Raw genomic sequence first — 24,133 nt, 5'->3', positions numbered from 1 at the left:
TCTGTACTTTAACAGCTCTAGATACAAAGTAAGGCTTTTTCTGGCCTTATCATTTTGCAATGTCACTTTAGTGACTTGCGTATTTGATAATTCAAGAGAGAGATCTCGCAGTAGTAATCCCGACAGACATAAAAGTATAAGTAGAGGCCATAGCTTGAATAGATTAGACAATGAAATAAAGGCATTGGAACTGACTAGAAGCAGAAAACTTGGTGGCTGCCAGTAACTTGAGGATGAGCTAATTAGAGAAGCAAAACAAAGGTAATTAGATAGTTGGAGAGAGTTTGGAGTTTATTCTGAGGTACCAGATAGGGACAACCAACTTTGTCACATCGATGGATTTGTAGTGAAAAAGTCCTTGCAGATGGGACTTATAAGGCTAAAATAAGACTAGTTGCGAGGGGTTTTGAAGAGCAACTGGGTGTTACAGTTGTTCCAGTGGACTCTCCAACAGCTGGAAAAGTAATCTTGAAACTTCTTTTAGCTCTTCTATTCATGGGACATATTCATGGGACTGTAGATCAACTGACATAAAAGCTGTACAGGGGGATACTTTTCAGAGAAAAGTGTTTCTGAAACTGCTCAAAGAGACAGCAGATGCAGAAGGAAAACTGGAAACTAAACAACTGCATCTATGGCCTGAATAATACTTCTCGGTATGGTATTTTTCAGTGACATCTGTTTTGCTGAAAATCAATTCTGTTCAACTGAAAGCAGATCCTATAATGTTTTATTGGTACCATAAAGAAAAACTTTCAGGCATCTTCATGATGCATGTTGATAATTTCTTATGGTACTGTGGCATTTGAGAAATGTGTTATTAATAGGATTAGAGTAGAATTTAAAATTGGGAGTCTGGCTTGTGGGGCTTTTAAATATATTCGTTTAAATGTTAAGCAAAGTAGGTCTGGAATAACTTTAAATCAACAATCCTATTTAGAGAGTGTTACTTCCATCCTGATTAGTTGTACCAGGTCGTCACAGATAGATGATATATCTAAAGAAGAGACAGAGCAGTTGCGAAGCTTGATGAATCAGTTGAACTGGTCGGGCACTCAGAGTGGACCAGATGCTAGTTTTTATGTGTTGGAGTTAAAGTAATACAATGAAACACCCTGAAGTCGAGAATATTTTAAGGCCAAATAAAACAATAAAATATTAAATCTAAATCTGGAGAAATACATACCTAAGTTCCCATCCTTAGGTGACATAAAGAACATGAAACTTGTCTTTTTAGTGATGCTTTGCATGCTAATCTTCCTGATGGATATTCTAGTGCAGCTGGTTTCATAATACTTATGGGTACAAATGGGAAATGTTGTCCCTTAGCTTGGGAAGCTTAACAAAAAGGGCTGTTAAAGTACTTTGGCTGCTGAAACACTGGCTCTTGTGGATGTAATGGATATTGGATTCTAATTGTCAAATATTTTAAATGATGTTCTGTACAATGGGCATACTGAATAGATTATAAACTTGAACAACTATCCACATACCATTATGGGCTGGATTTTATGCGCCCCCCCCCCCCCGAGGTAGGGCCAGAGAAGGGGGGCACAGAGAATCTTGGCGGGGGATGTAGGGCCTGTCGCCTCCCCATCACCAAGCGGTCTTACCGGGAGCAGGATAGACCAATTACGGCCTTCCTCGGGCTCCTGCTCCCCCTGGACTGCATGACCAGCTCCCCACCCCCACTTGCCGGGGCCTTCCAGACTGGTCCCAGTGACCCCACCTCACTTACCTGAGGTCTGAGGTTCCAGCACTGGGCCTGTGTCCAAGGCCCTTGCAGTACTGGCAGTGGCCACTGTTCCCAGTGGCGCTGCTGATACTGCTGAACTGCTGGCCCTCTGATTGGCCAGGAGCTGTTGGAGGTGGGATCCCCGTCTTTAAAGGGACGGGGATCCCGTCTCGTGAAACTTAGATGTAAAAAGACCAGAGGATGACTATGGAGGGAGCACGAAATGGCTGAGGCAGGGAGCCAGGAACCCTGTCTCCTACACAAAATCCAGCCCTATGTGTGGGAATATGTGTGCTCTACGAAAAGTATGAGTGAGAAAAGGTTACGGATTGATCTTGCTGGCTTGAAACAAATGCTGAAGAGAAAGGAAATCGCTAACATTAACTGTCTGATTCTTTTACAAAAAGAAATGCATGTATGAAGAAATTATTAGGGGTCCTCAAGGAGGGGCATCTCGCAATGTAATGCTTTGTACAGAAAATAGAGGATTTTGTTTTAATTTATTTAAAATTTTGGTTGTATATGTAACTTCTAATTTTTATTTATAGCGACAAATAAATCTGTTAATTGTATATTAGTTACATTTAATTGTGGGCAATTGGTGGGCATTAACTGGGGATTCACCTGTGTCCCTATAAATAGACACATTTCAAAAGAGTCATAAATAGACATCAACCGTGGTGGTTGGTTCAGATGAAGCTTGCTTGTAATCTGTAACCATGTAAATAAATGCTTATAAAAGTGTCTAAAGATTGGCTTCAGTTACATCCTTCAACTGGCTTTGAGGAATATGATATAATTTTCCTGTACTTATAAAACAATATGGGCACAAAATTCAGATCCATAGTGCTACTGGAGATGGCATTACAGAAGCTGAAGACCCTCCAATTGGGACACGAGCTGCTTCCGATGTGGCTTGCCCAGCGTCCCATGCTGGAAAGGGTGCTTGCGCAGGCATCTCCTGCGTATGCTAGAAGCTTCCCAACTGATGCTGTCATGATATCACTCAGACTTAATTGCTGATTTCATGCTCTATTTGCGAACTTTGGTCATTCAACACACTCATTTGTCATTCATAACATAAGAAATAAGAGCAGAAGTAGACTGTAGGTCCTGTCGAGCATGCTCCGCCATTCAATAGGATCATGGCTGACCTTCAACCTCAGCTCCACTTTCCCGGCTGCTCCCCATATCCCCTGATTGCCTGAGAGATGGTGAGGTACTGATAATGTCACTGGACTAGTAATCCAGAGGCCCAGGCCTAATGCCTTGGGGACACTGGTTCAAATTCCACTACGGCAGCTGGTGGAATTTAAATTCAATTAATTAAAAATCTGGAATTGAAAGCTTGTCTTGGTAATGGTACCATGAAACTATCATCGATTGTCTTAAAAACCCATTTGGTTCGCCAATGTCCTTTCGGGATGGAAATCTGCTGTCCTTACCTGGTCTGGCCTATATGTGACTCCAGACCCACAGCAATGTGATTGACTCTTAACTGCTCTCTGACAAGCCACTCAGTTCAAGGGCAATTAGGGATGGGCAACAAATGCTGGCCTGCCATGAAAGAATAAAAAAAAGACCAAAGATCTGTCTATCTCAGGCTTAAATATATTCAATGATGGAGCACCCACAACTCTTTGGGGTAGAGGATTCCAAAGATTCACAACCCTTTGAATGACGTAATTTCTCCTCACCTCAGTTCTAAATGATTGCCCTCTTATCCTGAGACTGTGTCCCCTTGTCCTAGATTCCCCAACCAGGGGAAATGACCTCTCAGTGTCTACCCTGCCAAGCCCCTTCAGAATCTTGTAAGTTTCACTTCTCATTCTTCTAGAGAATACAGACACAATTTATTCAGTCTCTCATCATAAGACAACCCTCTCATCCCAGGGACCAATCTAATGAACCTTTGTTGTACTGCCTTCAATTCAAGTATATCCTTCCTTAAATATGGAGACCAAAACTGCGCACAGTACTTCAGGTATGGTCTCACCAAAGCCCTGTACAATTGTAGCAAGATTTCTTTATTCCTGTACTTCAATCCCCTTGCAATAAAGGCCAACATTTGACTTCCTAATTGCTTACTGTACCTGCGTGCTAATTTTCTGGCTTAATTGTACAAGTACTCCCCAATCCCTCTGAACATCAACATTTAAAAGTTTCACATCTTTTTAAAAAATTCTGTTTTTCTATTCTTACTACGAAAGTGAGTAACCTTATACTTCCCCAAATTATACACCTTGTTGCCCACTCACTTAATCTGTCTATACCTCTTTGCAGGCTCTTTGTGCCCTCCTCACAGCTTACATTCCCACCTAGCTTTGTATCATCAGCAAACGTGGATACATTACCCTCGGTCTCTTTGTCTAAGTCATTAATATAGATTGTAAATAGCTGAGGCTCCAGCACTGATCCTTATGCCACTCCACTAATTATCACCTATCAACTTGAAAATGCCCATTTATCCTTACTGTCTGCTACCTGTCCATTAGCCAAACCTCCATCTGTGCTAATATATTACCTCAACTCCATGAGCCCTTATCTTGCATATTAACCTTTTGTGTGGCACCTTATCGAATGCCTTTTGGAAATCCAAGTATACTACATCTACTGGCTCCCCTTTATCTACCCTACTTGTTGCATCCTGAAAAAACCAATACATTTTTCAAACACGATTTCTCTTTTGTAAAACCATGTTGACTTTGTCTGATCATACTATGATTTTCTAAGTGCGTTGTTATGATGTTCTTAATAATAGATTCCAGCACTGATGTCAAGCTATCTGGCCTGTAGTTCCCTGTTTTCTCTCTCCCTCCTTTCTTGAATAGCGGTGTTACATTTGCTAACTTGGAATTCATTGGGACTGTTTTAGAATCTAGGGAATTTTGGAAAATCATAACCAGTTTATCCACTATCTCTGCAGCTACCTCTTTTAGAACCCTAGGATGTAGGCCATCAGGTCCTGGGGATTTGTCAGCTTTTAGTACCTTAAGTTTCTTTAGTACTTTTTCTCTGTTCATAACAATTACCTTAATTTCATCACTCTTATTAGCCCCTTGCTTACCCTCTGTTTCTGGTATGTAACTTGTGTCTTCTACTGTGAAGACAGACACAAAATATTTCTTCAATGTCTCTGCCATTTCTTCATTTCCTATGATAATTTCTCCTGCCTCTGTTTCTATGGGACCAACGTTTACTTTAGCTACTCTCTTTTAGATACGTGTAATAGTTCTTACAATCTGTTTTCATATTCCTGGCTAATTTACTCTCATTCTATTTTTTCCCTTTTCATCAACTTTTTGGTGGCCTTTTGCTGGTTTATAAAAGACTCCCAATCCTCAGGCTTATTGCTATTCTTTGCAACATTATAAGCCACTTCTTTTAATCTATTACTACCCTTAACTTCCATGGTAAGCCATGGATGGTTCTTTCTTGCAGAGCTTTTGTGTTTTAATGGAATGTACTTCTGTTGAATATTTTGAATTGTTTCTTTATATGTTCCTACTGTTTATTTACTGCCATACCTTTCACTCTATTTAACTCAATCAACCTTAGTGAGCTCTCCCCTCATACCTAAGTATTGGCTTTGTTTAAGTTTAAGATTCATGTTTGGGACTGGGTTATGTTGCTTTCAAACTTAATATGGAATTCAATTGTATTATGATCACTTTTTCCCAGTGGATCTTTTACTATGAGATGACTAATTAAGCTTCCCTCATTGCACAATACTAGATCTAAAATAGCTTTATTCCTAGTTGGTTCCACAATATATTGTTCCAGGAAACTGTCATGAAAGCACTCTACAAACCCATCTTTCAGACCACCTTTGCCAATTTGATTGATCCAGTCTATGTGAAGATTAAAGCCCCCCACAATTATTATGTTGCCTTTCTTACAAGCTCCAATAATTCACCAAAGAACATGCATTATTTAAAGCAGTGATTCTCAAAGTGTTGTCCACAATGCAAGTCACTGACACTCAACACAATGGCCAAGGCCATATGAGAGAACAGTCCAGAACCTTCATCCCCACCACTTTCCTGATGTCATACAACCAAACCGGCTCCCACATGCACAGCATGGGTCATCATGAGCGCGAGAAACAACAATGTAGTTTTATAAGCAAGATTTGGATGTTACTGCTAACTTAATTTGATGAATATAGATTTAATATAAGTATTAGTTTCTCAAAAGATTATTGTGATGATTTTATAACACATTAAACGTGTTTTCTTAATATGAGAATATTCTTTTGTTTCTGGCATGAATTAATTTATTTTTGATATTTAATAAAAATGAATGCACATAAATTTATTACATAAAGCAGTGAAATATTTATAGTTTCCTTAGGACATACACTATAGCTGGTCAGGTTGTGTGGCATCATCTAGTGAGCTGTCTGGCCTGTTCTCTTGTATGGGCTCACCATGGCTCAAACAGTGTGTCCAAGCACTGGCACTTCTGGTCAACTGAATTAAGCTGTTTAGTCTATGTTTGATTTTTGACTGTGCTTCAACAGTTATAAATATTTGTGCAAATTGAATGCTTCGACTGCTACTCTCAGCATAATTTTTAAAAATTTTTTTCGAAAAAACTCGACAGTAAAAGGCTTAATATGGATTGTTAGCTTAAATCTGGTACTCTGGAGTGAAAATCCAATGAGGTTTGTGCTAGTGAGTGCAAGCAAGGTGCAAAGTAGTGGTGACATTGCGAGTGATGTGATTTGTGTACCACAACCGTGACACTTTGGCCGGGATTTTCAGTCGCTCATAGGGACGCGAATGGGAGTGGCTGACTTTGAAAACAGCATTCTCGGATGGTGTGTCAGTGTCCCGATGCTTCCAGAACCCAGTGCTATTTTCAAAGCGAGGGCTGGTTCAATTCATAGTCATGTATGGCATAGAAGGAGGCCATCGAGTCCATGGTGGCTCTCCGCCGATCAGTCCAGTCAATCCCACTCCTCCGCTCGATCCTCGTAGCCCCGCAAGGTTCCCATGCAGTGCTGAAGGCACACACACAGCGGAAGAAAGTTAAATATAGAGCAGAAAGCACTTGAGTTCTGTGTGCAGTTCTGGTCATCTTATGAGAGAAAAGATGTAATTGCACGAGAGAATGTACAGAGGAGATTTACAAGGATGTTGCCAGGACTGGAAAAATGCAGCTATGAGGAAAGTTTGGATAGGCTGGGGTTGTTCTCCTTGGAACAGAGGGGAGATCTGATTGAAATGTACAAAATCATGAGGGCCCTGGATAGAGTGGATGTGAAGGGCCTATTTACTTTAGCAGAGAGGTCAGTGACTAGGGGGCATAGATTTAAAGTGATTGGTAGAAAGATTAAAGGAGAGATGAGGAAAAAATTTTTCACCCAAAGGGTGGTGAGGGTCTGGAACTCACTGCCTGAAAGGGTAGCAGAGGCAGAAACCCTCAACTCATTTAAAAGTAGTCTGGATATGCACCTCAAGTGCCATAACGTGCAGGGCTACGGACCAAATGCTGGAAGGTTGGATTAGACTGGGTGGCTTGTTTTTTGGCTGACACAGACACGATGGGCCAAGTGGCCTCTTTCTGTGCTGTAAATATTCTCTGATTCTCTATGATTCTATAGCTGGGACCCTTTTCCCCTCTACTCCATTTAAAATATTATTTAAGGTTTACTTGTTTCTCTTATTCTTGCTTTACATTTCTCTACATTGAACTGTATCTGCCACCTGTCTGTCCTTCCCGCCAGGCTATGTCTGTCTGCAGACTTAGAGCCATTAGAATTAGATACATTAAAATTGTTGGACCAAAATTTGTCACGGCTGCTTTATACATCCCTGCATAATATTATGCTACACAGCCCATACATGTAATGCAGAATACTGGAAGCATTAACACAGAAAATAATCCGCAACTAGCTGCTTTGATCCAGTCTTTCTCCTGCCACTCACAGCCCAGGGGATCATTTCACGGTCCAAAAGGGGGTTGATAGCTGACAGAATAAATGCCCCTATAGGTGGTGCAGGGATTTGCATTCAACTAAAATCAGTTAGCTGTTGCATGAAAGTCTAAAATTAGAGTTATACGTGCCGTTCACTGCGGTTGGACAAAGCTTAAATCTGCATCTAACCTGTAGGATCCCTGAGCAAGAGTCTTCCATATTAACACTGGAGGATTAACATCCCTCACCTTGATAGACAAAACACCATTATAAAAGTTAACAGTGTTTGGCCAGCTTTTCAATTCTTTCAAAAACAATTCAACAGTACATTAAGATGATCCCGAGTTGGTTACCAGCTCATTTCTCATTGACACTTGCTGATCAATACTGCCTTTATTGATAGCTGCTGTGACAGCTCCTCATTAGCAATTGAGCTCATCTTTATTAATTGCGACAAGTTTGTTGCTGTTAGTCTGGTATTGTGCACTGATTAACTGCTTTAAAAATCAGTACTTAATAATCATTTAGCAAATGGCCAGTCCTTGGCTGCATTTTTCTTTGTCGTGTAGAAGCCAAGTATCCAAATGCTTTGGAAACTGGACAGAGAGAAATCAGTTTAATGACACTGATCCAGTGAGCATAAAGAGTTCAGATGGCAATGCATTATGTGCCCACATTTAATTAAGTGGAACATTGGCATCAATTAAATCCTCACACATTCTGCAGAATGTGAAGCATTTACTTGATAGAAACAACTATGTAAAGAACATTTAGTCTCACAGTTGAGCGAATTGTCCCATTCCTGTCCCTTTGACATTGTTAAATTGCTTCCAATGACAGGAAAATTCTGCAGTCATAAGACTTGAATGGAAGTCACTACACAACGTCAAAGCCTGGAACTGTACTTACCAACAATGCTAAACCCATGTTATTGGCAGACGGCACAACCAGACTAACTAGGCACCCCCAGCTGGCGGGACCTGCTGTGTTTTACTGCTGGCAGCACTTTCTTTGGAGGCAAGGTATGAAACCTCCACTTAATGAAGGGTCGTTTGCTTCTGAGTGTCTGCTTGCTCGATGGGTAACAAGCTCACCTTTGAGTTACATGGTTGTTGGTTTGAGTCCCTCGCCAGAGACGTCAGCATGTAATCCAGCTTGACATTTCAGTGCATAACTGAGAGAGTGCTGCACTGTCAAAAGTGCTATCTTTTGGATGGGATGTTAAACTGAGGCCCTTCTGCTCTCTCAGGTAAACAAAAAAGATCCCAAGGCACTATTCGAAGAAGGGCAAGGAAGTTCTTCCTGGCCAACTTTTATCCCTCAACTAACATCTCGTTCTCGTTACTGTTTGCGGGATCTTGCTGTACACAAATTGGCTGCTGTGTTTCAACAGTGACTACATTTCAAAAGTCATTCATTGGCTGTGAACCCCTAAGATTGTGAAAGGCGCTATAAAAATGCTTGTTCTTTATTTCTTTCCAATGGCGACCACAGAGGGTAATTTACATTGCTGACTCTTTACCATGTTCCTGCACTGAGAGAAATACAGTGGGAGGAGAGAGACTTAAGAGGCTGATATTTGAGAGAAGTGGCTGATTTTACTGAATGGAAACCCTGAACCTTTATCTTGTAATGGATTAGAGGGGCAGGGAAACCTAATCAGCATTGCTGGTTAATACTGAGACTCCACTAATGGTCAAAATAAATGTTCAGAACAAATAGAAATTTAGATAATGCCAAGCACACAGATGTATGTTTATTCCTGTGTTTGTGTTACTGGAATAATAATCCATAGGATGTGAATCCAGAGCGTAAATCCCACCATGACAGTTTGAGAATTTAAATTGAGTTTTAAAATAAAAAGAAATACAAAGCTAATATCAGTAAAAATCACCATGAACCTGTTGGATTGTCGGCTTTACCAGCAATGCCCGTATCCTGAGAATGAATAGGAACTCTTGCTGCTGAGGAGCTGACCTCAGTTACTGTGGGCAGAGGCACAACTCGAATGACTGACACCAGAATCTTTGGGGCACTGAGGATCTCCTTTCTTGCCCCACCCTCATCTTAATGATCCATGGAGCATTTGTTCATCGTCAGTAATCCCGTTCCCAGCCTGATATTTATCGAGGCCTTTTTGAAGGAGTCAGTTAAATCAGCCTCAGCTGCTTGCAGCAGGAACTTGCTCCACATCCACTGCTGTGGGGTTAGAGATTGTCTCTACCACCTTAGCTTGAGGCACGCTCCAGTAAACATCAGTAGTCTAGTTCTGTGCTTCTGGTCAAATCAACTACCTCACAGAATCTCTGGTCAGGATTTTACCTGCCCCTGCCGGTGGGGCATTTTACTGATGGTGGGACTAGCTGCGGAGAGGCATATTTAAAGGTCCAATTAGGGGCCATTTTATGGTGCCATCGGGGGTGATTCCCACCATGTGGATAAGCCGCCAGCTAAATGAAGGCAGCCTTCCAGCGGCAGCCTTGGGGTGGGGCGAGGGGGGGGGGGCGAATGGGTGGGGCGTTTAAAATCTGGATCATGCTTCCCTCTGTTTTATTGTCTCCAATCTATGAACATTAGGTCTGTCTAGCAGAAACAAGATGTTTCGAAGAGTTCCGAAAGAGGTTTTTGCCAATACTTGTCGCAAATTAAGATGGAACTCACCGCAGTTCTGGAACCTTCTGGTGATGACACATTGTGCTGATCACCTCCAATGCTGTGCGGTTCTGTTGGACACCAGAGGTCCTTTTCCCACCAGTTTCTTTATTTCCTCATGACCTTGAGATCCTGAACTTCTGCCAGGATGTGGCTCATGACCATTCCAGCTCCTTACCAAGTGGCCTTCCTTAACATGGGAGCCCAGATGGTGATTTGACTGGTTGGGCGGGGCATCCACTTTCTGGCAGGGATGACAGGATAGCGCCTAGCAACAGGAATTCCGGATGCGCTCACCTTCCCCATGTGGTGGGAGGGCTTGCATGCGGCTATAACCCTGGGAGCAATGCTGGCAGGAGTAGAACTCCTGGTAGGGACACCCAGGCCAGACAGGTTGGAAGATCGGAGACAGACGAAAGGCAGTGCACCGCCCTCCTTGTGGGGGCTTGTGAGTCAGGCTAATGGCCTGTCCAAGTAATAATGTCTTTCGTTATGGAAAGAACCCAGAGGCAAGATGGGTTTGTTATAAAATGGCAAATATAAACATCAACTAGAAACATAAACATCTGTGTCAGCTGTGGTTCAGTGAGTAGCACTCTCATCTCTGAGTCAGAAGGTTGTGGGTTTAAACCCACTCCAGAGACTTGAACACAAAATCTAGACTGTGTAACAATGAGATACTGTTGGTGGCGCCGGCTTTTGGATGAGACATTAAGCTGAGGCTCCGTCTGCCCCCTGAGGTGGAGGTAAAAGATTCCATGGCATAATTTTGAAGAAGAGCAGAGAGTTCTCCTGGTTTGCTGGTCAATATATCTCTCAACCAACATCTAAAATGTGATCTGGTCATTTATTCTATTACTGTTTGTGGGACCTTGCTGTGCACACATTGGCTGTTGTGTTTTCTACATTACAGCAGTTACTACGTTTCTAAAGTACTTCATTGGCTGTGAAGAGCTTTGGGACATCCTGCGGTCATGAAAGGCTCTATATAAATGCAAGTATTTCCTTTAACTGTGGAAAAACGCAATAGGAACATAAGAACATAAAACTCAGGAACAGGAGTAGACCATTCAGCTCTTGGAGCCTGCTCTGCCATTCGCTAAGCTCATGGCTGACCACTTGAGAAAGTGGTCTCAACTCCACTTTCCCGTCTGTCCCCATAACCCTTGATTCCCTTGTCAATCAAAACTCAGCCTTGAATAAATTCAATGACCCAGCCTCCACTGTGTTCTGGTGATGAGAATTCCACAGACTAACGACCCTCTGAGAGAGAAAATTTCTCCTTATCTCTGTCTCAAAAGGGAGACCTCTTATTCTTAAACTGTATCCCCAGTTCTAGTCTCCCTCACAAGAGGAAACATCCTCATGGTATCCACTTTATCAATTTCCCTCAGGATCTTACATTTCAATAAAATCACCTCTCATTCTTCTGAACTCCAATGGGTATAGGCTGGAGATAATTCAGGACGGAATTTCAAGCAGAGACAGATTTCTCTGGACAGACAGTAGTTGATGAAATGGGTTGCCAAATGTGTCACAAAGCACACGTGAATTTAACTAATCTACCAGGCTTAAGTACCACCCCGGCTGTGAATAGCGAACTCAGTACACACTGGGAACCAAACCTGGGATGTTGTTAATCTTGGTGTTTTATTAAAACCAGTCTATAGAATTACCCAGCAGAAGAGCTGTGCCAAACCACAGCAACACAAGACACAAGTGACAGTAAATTGGAAGAGTTTTGCTGTTGAGTGAAATGATGGTGTGATTCACTGCACCTGAGGGAATAAGCACTTTGTAATGTTACCAGTGTTTGGATACACAGTGATGAGACAAACAGACAAACCAAATGAATAATGAACACATGAACTCTGTGAAACCTGACCAGAACAGAACCCAAAAAGTCTTTTGTTGTCGAGTGACAAATGGTCCATGAAAGTGCACCCAGTCATTGTGGAGCTCAAACTGATTCGCTCTGTTGTGCTTAAAATCGAGCAGGATCCTGCGAAAAGGAGGGAAAAATTGGACAGTGAGGCCTTCTGACCTAACCTGAATTTTACTACCCTTGCACCCCCCCTCCCAACACTCCTTCCCCTCCCCCCATCTCTTTAGGAGGGAATCTTATTGAAACATATAAGATCCTGAGGGGACTAGATAGAGTTCATACCAGGAGGATGTTTCCTCTTGTGGGGAAGACTAGAACTCGGGGATATAGCTTAAGGATAATAGGTCTCCCTTTTAAGACAGAGATGAGGAGAAATGTTTTCTCTCGGAGGGTCATTAGTCTGTGGAATTCTCTGCTGGTTGCCCATTTCCTACCTGCCGCTTGCAAATGAATTGCAGAATGATAGAATAGTACAACACAGAAGGGGGCTATTCAGTCCAAGACCACACCAGCTGTTTTGAAGAACAATCCAATTGGTTTCACTCCCTGCACTTACCCCATATCCCTGCAATCGTTTGTCCTTCAAGTATTTATCCAATTCCCTTTTGAAGGTTACTATTGAATCTATATCAATCAGTGCATTCCAAATCCTAACCACTTGTTGCATAAAGGAGTTCTCCTCCTGTAACCTTTTGCCAATCACCTTAAATCTGTGCCCACTGTGTTATTCCACAGCCATTGGGAACATTTCTCTTTATTTATTCTACCTAAACTCTTCATGATTTGAAACTCCTCTATCAAATCTCCTCTTCACCTTCTCCACTCTAAGGAGAACAAACCCAGTTTCTCCAATGTAGCCACAGACCTGTAATCCCTCATTGCTGAAAGCATTCTAGGAAATCTCTTCTATATCCTCTCCAGAGCCTTCATAATAGAAGGGTTTGCATTCATATAGCTCCTTTTACAACCTCAGGACATCCCAAAGCACTTTACAGCCAATGAAATACAGTCACTGCTGTATTGTAAGAAACACAGCAACTAATTTGCACAGAGGGGGCTCCCACAAATAGCACTGTGATAACGACTTGATAATCTGTTTTTGTAATGTTGATTGAGGGGGAAATATTGGCCAGGACACCAGGGAAATTCTCCAGCTCATCTCCGAAATAGTGCCATGGCTCTACCTGAGGGAAACAATGGGACCTTGGTTTAACATCTCATCCAAAAAGGCAGAGTCCCTCAGTACAGCATAGGAGTATCAGCCTAGAGTTTTGAGCTCAGGACTCTCCGGTAGGATTTGAACTTATGCCGCACTGATTTCGAGGTGTGATTGCCAGCAAGTGAGCCACAGCTGATAGACAACTGCAAGACGTGGGAAAATTCCAATCCAGCCAATTTCCTTCCCATCAGGCTACTCTCAATCACCAGTAATGCTCCATGTTGGAACCAATGACATAGGAATGATTAGCAAAGAGGTCCTGCAGTGGAAGTATCAAGAGCTCGGAGCTAAATAGAAAAGCACGACCACATGACTAATAATCTCGGAATTAATACCCAAGCTACGTGCAAATTGACTTAGGGACAAACTGATCAGGAAAGTCAACATATGGCTAGACAAGCAGTCTGGGAAAGATGAGTTCCATTTCCTGGGCCACTGGCACCAGTACAGGGACAGGAAGGAGTTGTGCCATTGGGATGGGCTCTCCCAAACTAGGCTGGGATCAAGGTTCTATCAGAAAGGATTACTAGAGCTGTAAATAAGATTTAAACTAATAACATGGGGGGGGGGGGGGGTGGAGGGAATTGCTAGAAATTACGAAAACTAACAACAAACTAACCAAGAAAGGAGAGTAAGGAACAAACTAAAAGAAGGAATAAGAATAACACAAATGGGCAGAGATGGGATAAGGTCACAAAGCATAAAGATAAAACAATTAGTATAAACAGAGAGAGGAATAATGAAAACAATTTAGCTTTTGGTGCTGCAATGTATGTGGCATTTAAAACAAAATGGATGAACTGGAGGCAATAAATTGTAGGGAGGATAGAGTCATAGAGTCATACAGCACAGAAACAGGCCCTTCAGCCATTCTGCCTGTGCCGGCCATCAAACACCTAACTATTCTAATCCCATTTTCCAGCACTTGGCCCGTAGTCTTGTATGCTATGGCATTTCAAGTGCTCATCTAAATACTTCTTAAATGTTATGAGAGTTCCTGCCTCTACCACCCCTTCAGGATGCAGATAAAGTCAGGATGATCGAAACATAGCTCCATAGCGAACAGGATTGGCAACTAAATATTGCAGGATACAACACATTTAAGAAGAAAGAAGGGGCAATAGAGTAGCTGTACTAGTTCAAAAAAACATAAATAATAGTAGAAAAAAGGATGTAACTAACTGTAAGCCATATGGATTGATTTTTTAAAAAAAGGTTCTTTGAGAGGTGCTGAGGAGATTTACCAGAATGGTTCCAGGGATGGGGGATTTTAGTTACAAGGTTAGGTTGGAAAAACTGGGTTTGATCTCCTTAGAACAAAGGAAGTTGAGGGGAGATTTAATAGAGGTGTATAAAATTATGACAGGCTTAGGTAAGTTAGACAAGGAAAGCTGCTGCCATTAACTTTTGGTACAAGCACTAGGGGACACAGATTGAAGGTTTTGGGCAAGAGATGCAGGGGGAATATGAGGAAGAACTTTTTTTACGCAGCAGGTGGTAATGACCTGGAACTCGCTGCCCACAAGAGTGGTAGAAGCAGGGACAATCAATGATTTCAAAAGGAAATTGGATGGCCACATTGAAGGAAATAAACTTGCATGTGGTAAATGACTCTATGACTCTCTACAGGATCCATCAATTTTAATGGAGTTATAATATAGAACAGCAAATAGTGGAAGGTAATTGGAGGAAGAAATGTGTAGGCAAATCTACGAAAGTGGGTAGTAGGCATTGAATAATTATGTGAGATTTCAACTACCCCCAAATAAACTGGCAGGAAGAAATAGTGAAAGGCGAAAGGAAATTGAGCCTTTACAATAAAAGCAAAATATTGCAGATGCTGGAAATCTGAAATAAAAGCAGAAAGTGCCGGAAACACTCAGCAGGTCTGGCAGCATCTGTGGAGAGAGAAGCAGAGTTAATGTTTCAGGTCTGTAACCTTTCATCAGAATTGGCAAAGGTTAGAAATGGAATAGATTTTAAGCAAATGAAGCGGGGGTGGGGGGGTGGGTGGGGGGAAAGAGAACAAAAGGGAAGGTGTGTGATAGGCAGAGGGCAGGAGAGATTAATTGACAAGGAGATCTTGGGGCAAAGGGAGTGTGATAATGGTGTGAAAGACAAAGCATTAGTGCAGAGAGAGTGTTAATGACAGAATAATGAACAGCTCTGTTCAAAAGCACAAACATGAAAAACCGAGTTGAAGGCAGGCACATGCTAAAAAAACAAAATAAAATAATAATAAAAAAGGGCATTATTGAACTCAGTCTGGGAGGCTGTAGAGTGCCTATCGGAAAATGAGGTGCTGTTCCTCGAGCTTGTGTTGATCTTCACTGGAACACTGCAGCAGGCCAAGGACAGAAATGTGAGTCTGGGAGCAGGGTGGTGAATTGAAATGACCAGCAACCGGAAGCTCGGGGTCATGCTGTATTCGCTGCTTACAATGCGGTCGCCTCTACATTGGGGAGACCAAACACAGATTGGGTGACTGTTTTGAGGAACACCTCCGCAAGCATGCCCCTGAGCCTCCGGTTGCTGGCCATTTCAATTCACCACCCTGCTCCAGGCTTTCATCTCTGTCCTTGGCCTGCTGCAGTGTTCCAGTGAAGATCAACGCAAGCTCAAGGAACAGCATCTCATTTTCTGATTCGGATTTCTACAGCCTTCCAGACTGAACATTGAGTTCAATAATTTCACAGCATGACTGGCCCTTTTTTATTATTTTTTTTACCATGTGCCTGCCTTAAACTTGGTTTTTCATGTTTGTGCTTTTGGACAGAGCTGTTCATTACTCTGTCATTAACACTCTCTCTGCACTAATGCTTTGTCCTTCACACCATTAGCGCACTCCCTTTGCCTCATGACCTCCTTATCAGTTAATCTCTCCTGTCCTCTGCCTATCACACACTTTCCCTTTTGTTCTCTTCCAACACCAACTGCACCCCCTCCCCCAACCCCTGCTTCACTTGCTTAAAATCTATTACATTTCTAACCTTTACCAGTTCTGATGCAAGGTCACAGACCTGAAACATTAACTCTGCTTCTCTCTCCACAGATGCTGCCAGACCTGCTGAGTATTTCCAGCACTTTCTGTTTTTATTTCAGTTTTTACAATGGCCTCACTCAGTATCTAAGAAGTCCAAAGAGAAAAGAATCACTGCTGGATCTTATAACAGATAATTAATCAGAACAGATAGGAGAAGAGCAGAGGAGCATCTTAATAGTAATGATCACAACATAGTACGGTTCAGGATTAGAACTGAGAGTGACATAAGCACAGCAAAGACTAAGGTAATTGATTGGAAAAGTGCAAATTATGAGGAAATGAGAGTAGAACTAACGAAAGTAAACTGGGAGAAAATCTTGAAAAACAAAGAGATTGAAAAGCAGTGGGCAGTCTTTAAAAGGGTAACCAATAGAATTCAAGAGAAATGTGTTCCACTCAAAGCCAAAAATAAGCAAGCTAATTATGGGGCACTGTGGATGAATAAGGAACTAAGGAAAATGACATATCAGAAGAGCATACATGCTAAAGAGGAGGACAAAAGAGAATAAGAAAAACCTAGGAGAGCAGTTAAAAAAAAAGAGAAGGGCAAAGATAAATTACAAAATCAAATTATTCAGGAATGTTGTTGTTGTTTGTCCTCGAGGTGAAGATGACCATGTCCATCACCTGGGGTGTTTTCTAGTGTTCTGATGGGTACATAGGTGACCGCTAAGGCTGATCTGCACCTGGAAGGTTCTGCTGCAAATCGGGCAAGATAACACAAACAACTGAGTTCTGCATGAGCTGCTGGCTCAGGATTTCCTCTCCTTGTATTTTCTCTCTGCCTCTGATATGTGCTTGTTTTCGACGGAGGCCGCATCCTTTTTTATTTAGTTGCGGCAGGTGCAGAGATCCTGGACTTGGGGTCAATATCAAAACTTATAAGCAAAGCCTTCAGGGTGTCCTTGTAGCGCATCCTTTGGCCGTCATGAGACTGCACCCCGGACTCAAGCTCTCCATAGAAAATTTGCTTTGGTAAGTGAGTGTCAGACATTCTGGCTACATGACCAGCCCAACTCTGTTGTGACTGTCTCAATATAGAGTGGCTGTTTGGCATGGCCAGCTCAGGTAAGCACCTCAGTGTCTGGTATTTTGTCCTGCCATCTAATCTTCAGAAGTTTCTGAAGGCAGCTCAAGTGAAAGTGGTTGAGCTTCTTGGCATGATGCTGGTGTACAGTCCAAGCCTTACATGCTTAGAGCAGATTGGGCAGGACTATTGCTCTGCAGACAGTCAGTTTGGTCGGCAGATGTACTCCTCTTCATTCCCAGACTGATCTTTGAAGTCTGCTGAAGACTACACTTGCTTTGGCAATTCTTGCATGTGGCTTGTCATCGGTATAGACAGCTCAAGAGTGTGCTGTCGAGATAATTGAACTTATCCGCTGCTGACAGGTTCTGGTCATGGACTGAAACCCTGAGCTCATGAGAGCCCTTTCCTGGAGCAGGCTGCTACATTAGCTATCGTGGTGCTGACCGACCATAAGGCTGAAGTTGTCGCTTGCATTGGAGAACAAGTCCATGCTGCATTGCATGTCCAGCTCTGAACTGGCAACTAATGCACAATCATTAGCAAACAGGAAATCATGAAATATGTCCTTGGAGACCTTGGATTTTGCCTGGAGCTGTCTCAGATTGAGCAGCTTCCCATCCATGTGATATCTGATTTTAATGCCAGAATCACCATTATGCAAGGCATTGGACAGCATGGCGGAGAAAAACATGCTGAAGAGGGTTGGTGCTAGCACGCAGCCCTGCTTAACTCCATTAGTGACTGGGAATGGATCAGAAGATTCACCATCATCCGGGACACGTGAGCATGCTATCATGGAACTGTCGAGCCATTGTGATGAATTTCTCAGGGCAGCCAAATTTCTCCATTACCTTTGTCATGCAGCCCCCCACCTGCCAAGAGTGGGGCACATTAATTTTGCCACATGAACATTGATTTTCAAACTGTTACTGGAGTAAAGAAAGAACTTGTTTTTCAAAAAAAAACCAGACCCTTGACGAGAAAGCTCTTTTCTCCGGGACTGAGAACATCTCTCTCCTGTCTGCTCCCATCTCTTTCTCACGGAACTGAAGACCCATTGAAGACACATGAACCCCAAGAGAGAAAAGTCTCCTACAGTGAACAAGGTTTAAGAAGAATACTGGGCCCCAACGAAAAGCAAGATCTACCTACAAGCCAGGACTACAGTGAGCTCGAAGCGCAGTAACAAAAAACCCTCTTCAGATATTGCCTCAAACCTCTCCACTTTATTTTTCTTCTGCTCTTTTCTGTCTCTATTTGCATTTGTGTATGGCGTATGCATGCTAGCGTGGGCGCGTCGTGAAACCGTAGGCATTAAGTAAGTTTTAATAAATTTCACTTTTCTTCTTTAAACTTAAGAAGGCCTGTTTGTGCTCATTTCTTTGCCTTATAATTGGAAAGTGGTGAACAAGAATTCACCAAAGGGGGATCTCAAAACACAATGTGTTTAAAAATTAAATCCTGTTACAGTAAGACCAGATGAAGGCTGAAAGAGACCCCTCATCATAACACCTTCCAAAGCCATCATAACTGACTATTTCGAAGGCCTTGATCAGGGCAACAAACGTGGTGTAGAGGAATATAAACAGAAATAATAAAGTATTCTACAGCAACAACTTGCATTTATATAACGTATTTAACATTGTAAAACATCTCAAGGTGGTTCACAAGAGGGTTACCAAACAAAACTAAGACCAAACCACAAAAGGGGATAATACGACAGGTGACAAAAAGCTTGTTCAAAGAAGTAGGTATTTTAAGGAGCATCTTAAAGGCGGAGAGAGAGGTGGAGAGGTTTAGCGAGGGAGTTCCAGAGTTTAGGGCCTAGACAGCTGAAAACACAGCCGGCAATGGGGGAGAGATTAAAATTGGGGAAACATAGAAAATAGGAGCAGGAGTAGGCCATTCGGCCCTTCGAGCCTGCTCCGCCATTCATTATGATCATGGCTGATTATCCAACCCGCTTTCCCCCCATACCCTTTGATCCTTTTAGACCCAAGAGCTATCTCCTTCTTGAAAACATACAACATTTTGGCCTCAACTGCTTTCTGTGGTAGCACATTCTATAGGCTCTCCACTCTCTGGCTGAAGAAATTTCTTCTCATCTCAGTCCTGAAAGGTTTACCCTGTATCCTTAGACTATGACCCCTGGTGGACTCCCCCACCATCAGGAACATCCTTCCTATAAGGACATAGGAAATAGGAGCAGGAGTAATAACACCTTCTGCTGTGGTAGGATTTGAACCCATGTCTCCAGAGCAATAAGCTGGGCTTCTAGTCCAGTAACAATACCACTACGCCACTGCCACCCCTGTAAGTGGCTTGGCTTAGAGGAGCCAGGGATCTTGGACAGTTGTGGGGCTGGAGGAGGTTACAGAGATATGGAGGGGCAAGGACATGCTGGGCTAGAAGCTAATGTAGGACAGCAAGCACAGAGGTGAACGGGACCTGGTGTGTTAGGATACAGGCAGCAGAGTCTTGGATGAGTTGAAGTTTACAGAGGGTGGGAAATGACATACAATAACAAAAGGAAAATCATAGTAGAGATAGGACCATTAATGGATGAACAAAATAAACTCACTGATAATTGGATTGAATAACTACTTCACTTTAGTTTTCATTAAAGAAGAAAACAAAATAGACACTTCAATAAAGGATTAGCTTAAAACGAATATTAATACCATCTGGATAGAAAGGGAGAAAATAATTGATAAACAATCACAACTAAAAGAGGGTAAAACCCCAGTTGCTCTTCTCCCACACATACTCATGGAAACTAGGGAAGAAATGGCTGAGGCTTAGTTTATATCGACAAAAGTTCCATAGAAGAGAGGGTAGTGGCAGAGGACTGGACATCATTTAAATGTTGTTCCTATAAAAAAATGCGATAGAACAAAACCAGGAGACTACACACTAGTCAGCATAATATCAGTGATAGGAAAGATACTGAAATCTATACTAAAAGAAGTAATGGAAGAGAATCTAGAGACAGAATCTATAATCAAAAATAGTCATCATGGTTTTCAAAAGGCTAAGCTTGTTTGGATCTGAATTGGCAGTCAGAACCTGATAGAATTAATTGAAGAGGCAATGCAAAGAGTAGACAAGGGTGTTGTATGTTTGGTTTGTCCGCTGCCACCTTAATATACTTAGTTAGTCCAGCTTAGAGAGATTACTGAGTCTTCTGTACTTTGAGCATAAACTCTTTTATTACATTCTAACAATGTACAGTTTCTCACCAGTCTGTGTGACTCCTCTAAAGCCACATTGCATCTCCCTCCAGTCTCTCTCACATGTGCTCTCTTACATCATCAGGGTGGGAGGTATTCCTTACACTGTCTCAGTCAGTAACCCTTTCAGACCCTTATACTACAAAGGGTAATATTATAGTTGTCATCTACTTGGATTTTTAAAAGGCATTGAAGAATTCCCATTGGGAAACCCACTGGTGCTGGAAAAGGTGCAGGGGCCAAAAATTAATTTGCACAGAGACTCAGTGCCGGCAGAGAAAAAGAAAGTGCAGAAAAGCAGCCCATAAATAGCTTTGTAATTGAATCAATTTGCAAACTTTTTTTAAACACATCTTGCAACTCTCCCGGTCCATTATTTGTGATGAACATCAGGAAATGGCGTGCAGGATAGTCATGCCTCATTTTAATTTTCTAATGAAGCTCCCACCTTTTTAAGCCAGACTTTTCCTGTTCCTTAGGAATATGGGTAATGTGCAAAGTGAGTACCCTGGAACAGTCAGGCTAGTTTGTTTTATGTGGTTGCTGTTACATCACTGTGATTGTTGTCACCTGTTTTGCAGATTCAGAAAACCAAATCTCCGTGCCGAGAGGCCAAGACTCTGTTGCCGTGCCCGTGGGTGATGTCTCGAGTTGAATAAAACCACTCGGCTGCTGGTCCAAAGAAGACAATTTTTTGAATGGCTGGAATATCAAACAATAAGTTTTTAATTAAATAAAGACACTGCCAGCGGCTGTTTTCTACACAAAAGAAAACAACACTTTCCTCAGGGGCTTTTTGAAAGTGTCTTTCACATCTCCATTCCTCACTCTTCACCTTCCTTGTACAAATCACAAAGTCAAACTAGTGTTTAGCCAATTGCCTTGGCTTCTGAATGTTGTTTCCAATGGCAACAAGATCTTTTGCTGCGTCTTGAAAAAAAGAACACTTTGAACAGAGCACAGTGCTAAATGTTCAGCCATGGATATCACTAATGGACTGTTTACTGCCTCCTTGCTCAGAAAGGCCCCTTTTTAAAGCATTACCTTGAACGAACATTAGGAAAGAAAGCACTTGTACTTATATGGAGTCTTTCATGATCACAGGGCGTCTCAAAGCACTTTACAGCTAATGAATATTTTTGCAGTTTAGTCACTGTTATCATATAGGAAATGCGGCAGCCAACTTGCGCATAGGAAGATCCCACAAGTCGCAATGTGATAATGACCAGATAATCTGTTTTAGTGATGTCGATTGAGGGATAATATTGACTTGGACACTGGGGATAACCCCCCTGCTCTTCTTCGAAATAGTGCCATAGGATCTTTTCTGTTCACCTGAGGCAGCAGACTCAGTTCAACATCCCATCCCAGAACAGGCTAAAGTAGTTTAACTTTGAAGCTTAGACTTCCAGCATTGGCTGGATCCCCGCCAGGACAAATACCTCGAAGCTGAAATCCCCCACTTCGCCCTGGCCCCATCCTCCCACAGGAGAGTCCACAGGCATCATCTACATTCCAATACCTCCCCCAAGTGCCTATGGGCACTGTGCAACCAAAATGTACAATGACTTCATAAAATATGTATAAGAATGTACACTTTCATAAGATGTATATGTGAATTTATACTTAAGTTTGCAAAGGCTTCGTAAAATGGATGTGTGAATATATACCTATACATACTGTACCTATATAAATCATAGATGTAAAGGTACACTTTAATGTACAACAGCCTTGAGTTATATATGTATGTGTGTGTGTATGAATGTACATTTATATTATAATGGATTCATAAAAAACAAAGTAAATGTACTCAATAGAAAATAAATCCCTTTTTAACAATATTCAGGGTATTAATGTTAAGTAGTCTCCAACTGAACTGTGAATGTATTCAATCTAATAAATCTCATACGGGTGTAGCTTGCTGTCACGTGGATCATCTCCCTCTTCTTGACAGTCACATGATGACAGCACTGAGCAATCACCTGCCAATCGGAGACATGGCAAGCAACCTCAAAGCCATGGCACCCCACTGAGCTGCCATTTTTGAACAATTTTAAAACTCCCACCCTTGTTTTCAAATCCCCCCATGGCCTTGCCCCTCCCTATCTTTGTAATCTCTTCCAGCCCAGAAACCCTGAGTTATGTTGTTCCAACATTTGTGGTCTTGCCTTCAGTGCCAAGACCCAAAGCTCTGGATTTCCCTGACTAAACCTTTACATTTCTTTACCTCTCTATCCTCCTTTAAGACACTCCTTAACATTTACATCGGAACATGGGAAATAGGAGCAGGAATAGCCTTGAGCCTACTTTACCACTCAACTAGATCTTCTACCTCAACGCCGTTTTCCCGCTCTATCCCCATATCCCTTGAAATCTTTAATATCTAGAAATCTATTGATCTCTGTCTTGAACATACTCAGTGACTGAGCCTCCACAGCCCTCTGGGGTAGAGAATTCCACAGATTCACCACTCTTTGGGTGAAGAAATTCCTCCTCATCTCAGTCCTAAATAGTCTCCCTCTTATTCTGAGGTTGTGTCTCTCATGAGTTCTATATGTTGTCCTATGCAACATAATGAGATGCGTGTAGTCCAGTTCGTTGAAGGTCTCTAACAGATTTATTAACAGCTTAACAAGTATGTACAGTAAACTATTTACAGAACCTTTGCCTGGGTGTTACAGTTGCAGAGTGACTGTGTAGACAAACTCAGTAGGGGGCTAGAATGCTAGCTTTCACACAGTCAATGTCACGTGATCAAAATCCATCTGGTTAATTGAACCAGGGAGCAGTTCCATTGTCATCTCCAAGCAACTGTCCCCCTGAATGCAAATGAGCAGTATGTTTTCAGCCACTGCTATGATCTCTTTAAACAAGTCATCTTTTCAGTCCAGCAACAGTTTAAAATTATTGTTCCATATGATGAAATTAATATGCCTCATTCTTGGCAGGTTTAGTTTTCATCACAATGCAAATAGTGGCTTTTGGCAAGTTCCTTTGGATGAGCATTCAAGATTACTCACAACATTTCGAAGATTCTGTCTCAATCGTCTTCCATTTGGGAGAACTTCCGCACCTGAAATCTTCCAAAACACCATGACCAACATTCTACAAGGCTTCAAAGGGGTGAAATATCAAATAGTTGACATCCTGGTGCATGGAGCTGCCATAGAAGAACATGTCTAGAGAGGAAAGGTGGTCTGAAGTCATCTTCAGGAATTCTCCAAGACGTCCATCCGTTTCTTGGGACACATCATAACTAACAATGGCATAACGGCATCTCCGCAGAAGATGAGAGGCATTAATGAGTTCCCAACACCAATATTTGTCCAACAGCTCCAAACATTTCTTTGACTGGTGAATCAGTTAGCCAAATGTTTTTACCTCATCTAGTGCAGGTAATCGAGCCATTGAGACAA

General features: G+C 42.1%; 1 protein-coding gene across 1 annotated transcript in view; it reads left to right on the top strand.

Annotated features, from left to right (window-relative positions):
• The window catches only part of LOC137346567 (protein spinster homolog 3-like), a 164,443-nt gene extending 141,851 nt beyond the window's left edge, over window positions 1–22,592 (top strand). Inside the window, exon 12 of the mRNA XM_068010080.1 lies at window positions 21,299–22,592. Within this exon, the coding sequence (XP_067866181.1) occupies window positions 21,299–21,372 (74 nt within the window). The 3' untranslated portion in view covers window positions 21,373–22,592. The remainder of the gene's footprint in view (window positions 1–21,298) is intronic.
• The last annotated feature ends 1,541 nt before the right edge of the window (window positions 22,593–24,133 follow it).

This window comes from Heterodontus francisci, chromosome 30 (genome assembly GCF_036365525.1).
Source record: "Heterodontus francisci isolate sHetFra1 chromosome 30, sHetFra1.hap1, whole genome shotgun sequence".
NCBI lineage: Eukaryota > Metazoa > Chordata > Chondrichthyes > Heterodontiformes > Heterodontidae > Heterodontus > Heterodontus francisci.
Note: the sequence above shows the minus strand (reverse complement) of the source record. Positions and strands in the feature narration are given on the sequence as shown.